The sequence below is a fragment of the Vulpes lagopus genome, chromosome 5 (assembly GCF_018345385.1).
Source record: "Vulpes lagopus strain Blue_001 chromosome 5, ASM1834538v1, whole genome shotgun sequence".
In the NCBI taxonomy this organism is placed as follows: Eukaryota; Metazoa; Chordata; class Mammalia; order Carnivora; family Canidae; genus Vulpes; species Vulpes lagopus.
The window spans coordinates 14887408-14898698 of NC_054828.1; the positions used below are offsets into that span (position 1 = coordinate 14887408).

General features: G+C 42.3%; 1 protein-coding gene across 3 annotated transcripts in view; it reads left to right on the forward strand.

Annotated features, from left to right (window-relative positions):
* BPIFC (BPI fold containing family C) overlaps window positions 1-11040 on the forward strand; it is a 60956-nt gene extending 49916 nt beyond the window's left edge. For 2 of the 3 annotated variants that reach the window (XM_041755599.1, XM_041755601.1), the window contains exons 14-17: window positions 5622-5664; window positions 8366-8429; window positions 9191-9267; window positions 10428-11040. In XM_041755599.1, coding sequence (XP_041611533.1) covers window positions 5622-5664; window positions 8366-8429; window positions 9191-9267; window positions 10428-10550 — 307 coding nt within the window. In that variant the 3' untranslated portion in view covers window positions 10551-11040. The remainder of the gene's footprint in view (window positions 1-5621; window positions 5665-8365; window positions 8430-9190; window positions 9268-10427) is intronic. The other variant, XM_041755600.1, reaches the window with a different exon arrangement.
* Window positions 11041-11291: the final 251 nt, after the last annotated feature.

Sequence of the window (11291 nt, forward strand, 5' to 3'; positions counted from 1 at the left end):
AGAGCACCTATCCACAGAGCTGTTGTATGGGTAGACAAGGTAATATCTGAAAAGTGCAGTGTTCCCCCACATAACCAGTGCTCAAGAAATATTTGTTACTACTAACAGTAGAGTTTTATTCTCTTTTCCCCTTCTGGAATCAAATTTTGACCAAATAAGAGGGAGAAATTGGTCCCAAGAGACAGGATAAGTCAGGACAGCCTTAAAAAGGCCTTAGAGTTAGCCCTCAGTGTCATAAACCAATTCGTACTGGTCTATTTACAACTGAGACTTTTGTTCCAAACACAGTTCTATTGGGAGATAACCCCAGTGCAGGTTGATTCACATAGAAGACATTTCTGAGACCAAATTAAACAACACTTACCCTTTTTTTGGTCGCCATATAGATGACTAAATTCTAACCCTTTTTCTTAATTGCATGCAAAGATCAAGTCAATCAAATATACAGTATTGTTGGGCCATTTAGAACTTTGGAACAATTTTGACATTGCTACAAGTGAAGCATTGGACACTCCTAAACTGCGCCCCCACCAGTAACATCAGCACACACACACACACACACACACACACACACATACACACATACACACACACACACACACACACACACACACACACACACTACAACCCCTCCCAGGTCAGAGAATGCAAAGATAGCTGGCTACAAGCAGATAGAATCACCACCCGATTCTCATAGCTTGGGCAGATAAACATTTCCCAATGTAAGCCATCCGAAAAGATACCCAGAAAGGAAAAAAGTCTGGGAAGAATGGATTCAATTTTTGTCAGAACCATGTTTTAGACAAGTCATCAGAATGCAGGCTTAGCACCTGGGCTAACCGCCATCTCCACCTTCCCTCTGAGCTACTATGAAAGCCAAGGCAGAGTAATGCCACCGTGGGAGGCCGCCGTCAGAGGAGGAAACTCCAAATGACTCCTTTGCCTTCTCCCAAATTTATTGGGGGAATTTCCAGAATATAGGAAGCAATGAAGATAAAACACTGAGGAACTCTTCCTCATCAAGAGGGTCCTTTAATACCAGGGTGGGTTGAACACATTCCTCACATTAAAACCTTTCGTTGTTGGGAGCATCTGGGTGGCACAGTCAATTAGGCATCTGACTCTCCTGGTTTTGGCTCTGGTCGTGATCTCATGGTTGTGAGATTGAGCCCCACATCAAGCTCCATGCTCAGTGCAGAATCTACTTGGGATTCTCTCTCCCTCTGCCCCTCCCACTCATTCTCTCTCTCTCTCCCTCTCTAAGATAGATAAATCTTTAAAAAAAAAAAAAAGCTTCATCGTGGATTAAATCCACAGCCTGGGCTTGTCAGGCTCTCCTACTGCCTTCCAAGCAAGCCAGTCTTACCTCTCATAACTCCCTAAAATGAACATTCTGCTTTAGACTGGCTCTGAGAGTGACCCCAATTCTCATAAACACTTCCCCACACATCCTTTATCTGCTCACTTATCTATAATTCATTAGTGACAATTTATTGAGCACCTATTATGTACTCTATACTGTTCTTAATACAGATAGTAAAGAGAAAGGCAATTGTTTCTACCTTCCAGGTCCATGACCTGGTGAGAGAAGCACTCAGATTAAAAGGCAAAAACTGAGTCCTAAGGGAAATGGTGGAGTGCTTGTACATGGTACAGAGTGCTTCTATCAAAGGGCAGTTTATTCTCCCCCACCCCAAATCTTATACACACACTCACACTCCTACCTCCAACCCACACTGGTTTCTTCACCTTTTTGGACCTTCTTAGAAGGTCATGCAGTAAGTCAGTGTGCTTTGTAAACCCACAAAGGAGCACCAAATACATGCTGCTTTGCATTGTTCCTTAATTGATTCCTATACATACAGCTTCTGTCTGTCCATCATAATTATAATTAAAATTCTTCACATAGCCTAGCGCATTACTGAGCATAGAAGGGTCACCTAGGAAACCTCTTGGTCTGCCTATCTTTTCTCCATACTGCAGCCAGACTGATCTTTACAAAACACAGACATCATCTCCTTTTTTTAGAAACCCTCCATAGATTCCTTTCTCTTAAGATAAATAGAGAGGGAGAGCACCACAGGCAGAGGGAGAAGCAGGCTCCATGCAGGGAGCCTGATATGGGACTCAATCCCAAGTCTCCAGGATCACACCCTGAGCCGAAGGCAGGCGCTAAACCGCTGAGCCACCCAATTTGCCTTTTTACTCTTGCTCACCCTTCATATGTCAGCTCAAGGAAACATTCCAGCTTGGAAACCTTCCTGCATCTGCCAATTTAGATCAGGTTCCTCTCTTATTTGCCTTACTGAACTTTTTCTTTCCTTCGAAGCATTTATCTCAATCTGTAATTAAACTGTCATCAATGGGCTTACTTGATTAATGTGTGCCTCTCCCCATTAGGCTTTGAGCTACCTGAGAGCAGTGGCTGTTGTTTGGTCTCACTCAGAATCGTTATCTCCAGAACCCGTCACAGGGCTGACATATATTAGGTGTTTGATAAGTATCTTCTGGGCAGATGAATGATTGATTGAATGAATAAATACTAAGTGCCTAAATGTGACATGCTCTGGACTCAACAGAGTTCCGAGTCAGAGGGCAAATAGACAATTGTATAATATTGAGTGTGAGAATTGGTTTTCAGTGTCTGCTATGGCCACAGGGTTGGAGGAATGGCATTGTGAGTGCCTGTGCCTTGGTCCACTTGAACTTCATTATGCCATATTTGCAATATGGACCCGGATCATGACCCCACCATCATTTGACATGCTAAACTGTTTGATTTTTGCTCTGGGTTTCAATCAGGGCAGTAAATCTTCTCCAAAACTTTTTAAATAAGCTATACTCACATATGTCTGCAAGGTAGGACTACTTGAGCTCCCTTTCTCCCCAACAACTTTGTGGTTCTGTAATAAAGTTTGTAGCAGTAGTGCATTAAGAAACAGATTGGGGGCTCGGTTTGAGAATGAAAAGACTGAATTCAGTCGCCATCTAGTGGGCAGAGTTGCACTTGAGTGTTTTTCAGAACGAGGACAGAGAGTGCTCTTTGCTCCGCCAGAATTTCTAACCTGGCTTGGGTTGCCCATCATAAAAGGGAGTGTGGCCAAGGGGAAGCATCCCCCTCACATTTCTCCAGCAGTGACTTCAAGTGTTTGTTCAGCTGCTCAGCTTAGTTCCTTTATTTTTTTTAAAGATTTTATTTATTTATTCATGAGAGACACAGAGAGGCAGAGACACAGGCAGAAGGAGAAGCCCGCTCTCCACAGGAAGGTAGATGCTCAATCACTGAGCCACCTAGGTACCCAGTTTACTTCCTTTAAAGATGCCCTAAAGATTCTGGTCCTCGATTCTGACTCAGTTTGAGCCACAGTGCCACTGATGCCATCTCTGATCTTTGTCAGATTTAACTTTTTGGTTTTTACTCTTGCCTATCGCTTTAAAGCAGTCGCAAAACTCAATTCATATTAACGTGATATTGACTGATAGTAAGCAAACTTAACTCTTCCATTAATATCTGTCTCCTCCTTAAACGTAATAACAGAAAGAGGTAACACCTGAGTTAAATCTTAAACAATTTTAAAAAGTTAACCAGTCAACAAGAAAAGGGAGGAACAATTTCAGAAAGAGGGAGCAGCATAAGCAAAAAACACAGAGGCCAGAAGTATCATGGAATATTCAAGGAAATATTTTACAGTTGTTTTAAGATCTTTATGACCTTATCCACTCTAATTTTGGAGAATCCAGCCCCAAATATATTGCATATATTCAAATGCATTCCACATTAAATATAATGTAAATTTAACCACCAGTGGAGTTGAGTTAAAGTGACGGTCACCATGTTACTTGTTATGGGCATGTGTTAATTTTAATTTTTCAGGATTTTAGTTTTGAAGCCAACACATTTTTTAACCTCTGATATATAGTGCCTGACCTTTTTTTTTTTTTTTTTAAGATTTTTACTTATTCATGAGAGACACAGAGAGAAAAGCGAGTTCCTTGCAGGGAGCCCGATGCAGGGCTTGATCCCAGGACCCTGGGATCATGACCTGAGCTGAAGGCAGACAGTCAACCGCTGAGCCACCCAGGCATCCCTATAGTGCCTGATTAATAAAACAGCATAGGAGTGCTTGGATGGCCCAATCAGTTAAGTGCCGACTCTTGATCTCAGTTCAGGTCTCCATCTCAGGGTTGTGGGTTCAAGCCCTGCTTTGGGCTTCATGCTGGATGTGGAGCCTATTCAAGAAAATAAGACAGGGGCACTTGGGTAGCTCAGTAGTTCAGTGTCTGCCTTTGGCTCAGGGCATGAATCTGGATCTTGGGTCCGGGGATTAAGCCCTACATCAGGCTCCCAGCAAGGAGCCTGCTTCTCCCTCTGCCTGAGTCTCAGCCTCTCTGTGTGTCTCTTATGAATAAATAAATAAAAATATTTTTTAAAAAATAAAATAATAAATAAAACAGCATAGCACTAAGCAGTTCTTGAGTATAAAATTCAAGGTAGAGAATGAAAAGAAGCAAGAGCAGACAGGCAGCTGGGAACCAGAATACAGAAAGGTTTGTGTGCCATATAAGTGACTTGGACTCAAGCCTTTGAATAACTTTGAACAGGAGTGAGTCCTCATCAGACATGCTTGTCATTTAGCTCACTCTGGGAATGATATGGAGGACAGACTGGGGAAGACCAAGATTGGAGATGAGGAGCCATTAGAAGGCAAATAAAGAAGTAAGACTCTTCACCTGGCAAAAGTGAGCTACGGAAAGCTAAGGGGGAAAGCAAGGTGAGGCAAGATCCTACAGTAGAAGGAAGGTTTGGGATGGGCATCAAGAGATCTGAGTTCTGGGGATCCCTGGGTGGCGCAGCGGTTTGGTGCCTGCCTTTGGCCCAGGGCGCGATCCTGGGGACCCGGGATCGAATCCCACGTCGGGCTCCCGGTGCATGGAGCCTGCTTCTCCCTCTGCCTGTGTCTCTGCATATCTCTCTCTCTCTCTCTCTCTCTCTCTCTCTCTCTCTCTCTCTGTGACTATCATAAATAAATAAAAATTAAAAAAAATAAAAATAAGAGATCTGAGTTCTGGTCCTAAATTAATTGGACCTGTTTCCCCATCTGTGAAATGAAGGGATCCTCCCTGTTGATTACAAGTGCTTCATCTTATTATAACAGTGCATGAAAAATCAGGTGTGTATTCTGGGAGTTCAGACCAAGAAGACCTGTAGACTATTTCTCCCATTCAAGTGCTAACCAAGCCCCACCCTGCTTAGCTTTGGAGACCAGATGAGACTGTGTACACTCAGGGTGATATGGCTGGAGGCTGAAAACTGTTTCTGAAGGTTCTTCTGCAATCAGGTTGCCAACAGTAAGTCCCATATAGCAAATGCACTTGGGGAACCCATCCTGGTTAGGAATCCAAGCCTGCTAGGAAGCTCCACTTCTTAAGCAGCAAATGTCAGGGTAAAGTCATAGTGGAAATCTATATCCTTACCAGTCTGTGTGGTTTTTTAAAATAGTGGCTTATGGACCTTTAAAAAAAAAATCCCCTTTCCCTTTTGTTCCTTTCTATTGAGATGGTTGTTTTTAAATCTTCCACCCTTTAAACTTTTCCTGTTGATGTTTGTTGTTTTGTTTCAGATTCCGCCTCTCTTTGCCAGAGTCCAGTCGCAACAATATTGAGGTAGGAATCAGAGCTCAGAGTTCCCTGTCAAGGGAAAAATGATAATTTTCCTCTATAGTAGCTGGATGACTATTTCCTAAGCCTCTAAATACTTGGTTTCTCCATGAGTGTAGGTTTTAACTTTAAAATTCCTTGTGTAACTTCTTGTCCACCAACTCCATTAACTTTTAAGCAGGACAGCAACTCTCCAATTCACTCTTCTCTATTCAAAAAGACTTTTAAAAGAATTTTTTAAAAACTAAGACCTATGTAATATTGAGGGGAAAACAGGCATTTTCAGGGAGATTTCACTTTTTGGAAAAGTAATCTTCAAGAGTTAAATATAAGATCTGGACTCCCAAAGGATAAGGCTATCTGTAAATTATTAAGGCCATCATTAAGATTGCTCGTTGAAGCCTTAATAAGCCATCTCCTAAAATCGCATCAATCCTGGTTGTGCAGATACCTTTCTGGGGTCCCCAGCCTAGTGACCTCCTGATTGGAATAGCATATCCCAACAACGACTTGGAAACAAACCCCTCCCCACAAACTACAGGAAGATCAGCCAAATCACTTATTGGTGTCCCTACCCTTCTGGCACTTATATTCCAGAGCAGTGGCTCTCACCTAGGGCCAGTTTTGCCCCCAGGAACATTTGGCAGTGTCTGAAAACATTTTTGGTTGTCACAGTCTGAGAGGTGTTATAGGCATCTAGTGGATAGAGACCAAGGATGCTGCTTACCATCCCACAGTGCACAAGACAACACCACAGCAAAGAAGAATCCATCCCAAAAGGTCAATAGTGCTGCTGTTGGGCACTCCTATTCTGGTGTGTGTGTGTGTGTGTGTGTGTGTGTGTGTGTGTGCGTGTGTGTGCACATGTATGTGTGGATATGTGTGAGATAGGTGAAGGGTGGAAGACAACAAGCAAATATATATTATATGCTGAAAAATATTACAGAGAAAGATAAATCCAACCAAGAGAATGGCCAGTGTAAGTAGCTGGGGATTACAGCCTTGGGGTTGTTGAGATGATTAGCTGGAATTATGTGTGAAATTCATTTAGCACATTGAATACATGGTAGGTATTAAATAAATGATGGCCATTATTTTTATAAAAGTTAATTTCAGTTATTGCCACCTCTATGTCAAGGGACAGCATAGCATAATGGTAACATACACGAACTCTGAGGTCAAACTGCAAGAGTGAACTCCCACCTACTGGCAGTATGGCCTTGGTCAGGTCACCTGATCTCTCACAGGCAGTACTGGGACATGGTAAGTACCGAATTTATTACTGTGTTCAACAGAGGCAGCTATTAAGAGAGAAATAGATTTGAGGAAAAGAGTGAGGAAACCCAAGAATTTATCCAGGAGACCAAACAAGATGTTTGTTTCTTTAATTTTAAAGAAGATGGGAAGATTAGGAACAGGGCATTAGTGTCAATAAGCTGGAAAATAAGTTACATCTTTCATGCCAGATATTGACATTTAGTTAGCACCTCCAGGCATAGCCATTTGATGGATGACAGACTATAATCAATAAGACTGACTAGCTGACTTTCTCATAAATAATATTTATGAGAAATAATATTTCCTGAGCCTAGAGGGGCGAAATAAGTCCAAGTCTTCCAGGAAGACCCAAAGAAACTGCTTAGTATCAACAACAGGGAGCGCTAATAATGACATTTCTGGAAGAAAAAAAATGACAGTGGTATATACTGGGCATTTAACATAATATTAACTTAAAAAAACATAATATTAACTTGTTTAATCCTGAGACCAACTCTATGACATTAGTGCTGTTATTTTCATTTTACAGTAGAGGAAACTGAGGCACATAGAGGTTAAAGAGCTTTCCCAACATCACAGAAGTGGTAAAAACAAGAGCTAAACCTAGGAAGTCAGCTTCAGAGTCCTCCTAGCTAAGCTGCAAAGCTTTGCTAAGCATGTAGGATGTTCAAAATATATTCACTGAGTGAACTGATATTCATCATAGTCCATTTTTTTAATATTTTATTTATGAGAGAGACAGCTCACTCATGCACGTGCATATAGAGGGGAGGAGCAAGGAGGGGGACGGAGAGGGAGAGAGTCTCCAGCAGACTCTGCACTGAGCAAGGCGCCTGACCCTGCCAATCCTATGACCCTGAGACCATGACCCCAGGATTGTGACGGAACCAAAACCAAAAGTCAGGTGCTCAACTGACTGAGCCACGCAGGTGCTCCATAGTCCATTTATTTTTAATACCTGAATCTCTCCAGGAACTAACACTTTGCTAAAATTTAACAACTTTATTCAAGATAAATTGGACATTCTGGTGATACTGTTAACTATAGAGCATCACATAATACAAAGGACCTCAAGTAAGGAAAGACCACCAACTGGAATACTTAGTAATTTTTATATTGTCTTAGTAGATATCTAAGCTGCCATGTTTGCTGGCACCATGTGATCCCTCTGCATCTGTTGTCGCCGTGATCTACCATACAGGAGAGCAGAAATGTCCGTCCTCAAAGAGGAAAAAAGATTGGGAAACTGTGTAATATGGTTTCCCGGAAAATAGCATTCAGTGTCTGGAAATCTAGACTATCTCTATGAGGAGATTCTAATTATTGCCCTGTGTCATGATTAGGTCTGGGAAAGTGCACGTCCAGACCAGGCACGGTACTTTCAAAGGCCCTGACTTGGCAACTGATTTAGTATCCCCTTTCATTTTAGGTCTTGAGGTTTGAGAATATTCTGTCCTCCATTCTCCACTTTGGAATCCTCCCACTGGCCAACGGTAAGGGGATTCTTGGGAAACATGTGACTCTGACATTAGCTAAACGTTGGGATTGTTTTTCCACCCCAAAGCCTGTACTTCTAGCATATGACTGTGTGAATCTAGGCCGATGCCAGAATTTACAGAGTTTATACCATCAGTGAGATGGTTGAAAAATTAGTTACTCCAGGTCCAAGACTTGTTAGAAACACTACCCACAGAACTCAGAAAGAATGGCTAAAACTCTGGTTGAGTTAAGGAGATTGAAACCGCTCTCCTGAGGCAGTAAAAGAATCTCCTTCAGGTCTGCCAGAAATGAGATTAATCTCCCCAGAAGACATCTCTGCGATTCTTACACACAGACCACCATCTGGATAGACAGATTTAATGAAGGACAATTCTAGGTCCTCTCTCTTCATACAGTTGTTCACAAACTACAGCATCCTGAGTTTGGCTTTGTTAAAATACATTTTGTATCAGAGAATAAAATGTTCTCAGACCCACTAATAAGGATGTTTTCAAAATATAAACTGGACAAGTTGCCAGCATTTTTCTACTATCCAAATGCACCTAATTGCTTGCACATTTTTATTAAGCACTTCATTAACAAAACAAGCATTTATACCAGGAAAATATAAGGAACATAGAATGAAAATACAGAATCAGGAGGAAGGAAAAGATAGATTATTTAAAAGCTGCTTATTCACCTTTTACTAAACAAAAAGTTTGCCAAAACTTCTGTGTCTGTGCCTAGTTATCTTACATTCTGTTCTGTATTTTAGCAAAATTGCAGCAAGGAATTCCTCTGCCCAACCCACACAAAATCTCATTTGTCAATTCAGATGTTGAAGTTTTTGAGGTAAGAATGTGAATATTCTCTTCACTGCCCCCATTTCTTTTCATAGTACAGTAAGCCTCATCCTATTTTGCTTCCTCTGTTTTATGCCACTTTGTTCTTTGTGTTTTTCCAGCCCAAGGAATTTTATAGGCAAAAGATTTAGCTCTTAAAGCTTACAGCCAGGGCACCTGGGCGGCTCAGTGGGTTATGCATCTGCCTTCAACTCAGGTCATGATCTCAGGGTCCTGGGATTGAGTCCCATATCATCGTTGGACTCCCTGCTCAGTGGGGAGTCTTCTGCTCCTTCTCCCTCTGCCCCTCTCCCCCTACTCTTGTTCTCACTCCCTTGGTCTTCTCTCTCTCTCTCTCTTTCTCCCTAAAATAAATAAATCTTTAAAAAAAAGCTTGCCATCAACAATGAAAAGCATTTAAACTTGAGTTTAAAAATCAAACCAAGTCCCTTTGCAGCCAGGCTTATTCACATCACACTATGAGAAAGTGCACTGTGGTGTTCTATTTCATGCATTCCACAAAACAACCTGCAAGGCTGGGATTAGCAGTCCCACTTTACAAATGAGAATACCGAGGCCTGGCTGAGACCTGACTGGCTCTTCTGATTCTCATGAACCTTTGCTTGAACCAAAGGACTCTCCTTGAGGTTCAGGGATCTGTTGTGAGCTGTTTCCTCATTAATCATTATCAACAAACTCCAGAACACCTTTTTTCCCCCATTTTGGTGCTTTTTTAGGGGGAAAGGTTAGAGGAAGTAAGATTCTTTTTTTTTTTTTTTTTAGATTTTATTTATTTATTCATGAGAGGCACACAGAGGCAAAGATATAGGTAGAGGGAGAAGCAGGCTCCCTGCAGGAGAGCCTGATACAGGACTGGATCTCAGGACTCTGGGATCACAACCTGAGCCAAAGGCAGATGCTCAACCACTGAGCCACCAAGGTGCCCCAGGAAGTAAGATTCTGATGAAATTCTCAGATCTCATACACTATCCTGCCCTCCTGCTTCCCTCCCTACCTCCCCCTCCATAGCTGCTTAAGTCACATAAGGAGACCATAATCCCAAGTGTCTTGTCCCTATGTCTAAGGCACTCACAAGAGGACGGGGGGGGGGGGGGTATGACACAGGAGGACCTGGTAATGACATTCTCTTCACCATTGCCTCCTTTTCAGGGTTTCCTTTTGATTTCCACTGACCTGAAGTATGAAACATCCTTAAAGCAGCAGCCAAGTTTCCATGGTTGGGAAGGTCTGAGTCTCATGAGTGGACAGTGGAGGGGGAAGCCAGCCGCCTGACTGCCTATTTGGCATCCACTCCAGGAAGTAAATGGCCCTTAATCCCACAGCTGCCGAAGCCCAGGAGGGGAAGACAGTATACACTGGATTGTAAAGCTCTTGTGAAGTGCTTCGGTTGACAGTTTTCTTTCTCAAACCCTTGGGGACAGAGGGAGGCAAACTGAATTAAAGAGCTAAATCAGGGTGTGTGTCTGTGGGTGTGTGGAGGGGTGGGTATTTCAATGTGTGTTTGTGTTCAGATGCACATTGTGTGTTTCCTGTGTTTATAAGGTGCCGGGACCAAGAGTGAGGCATATGCCTCTGAACAGGTGCAGGAGAAACTCTGAATACAGGTTTGCACGAATGTTTCTGGAGGAACTCCCTTTAGATCTCCTAGCAACCCAGGGTTTCCCCCACTTCCCTGCTTTTTGGATTTTATGTTTTATATTTACAGCTACTGCCCCTTGTATTTAATTAAACTTGTTTTCTATCAATGGCAACCTTGTCTTTTTATTTGAAAACTTATCTGCCTTGGATTTTTTTTAAATAAAATAAAGATGAGAGAATTTAGCATCTTTTTTTTTAAAGATTTTTCATTTGTTTATTCATGACAGACTCACAGAGAGAGAGAGAGAGAGAGGCAGAGACACAGGCAGAGGGAGAAGCAGGCTCCATGCAGGGAGCCTGACATGGGACTTGATCCCAAGAGACTCCAGGACCAGGCCCTGGGCCGAAGGTGGCGCTAAACCGCTGAGCCACCTG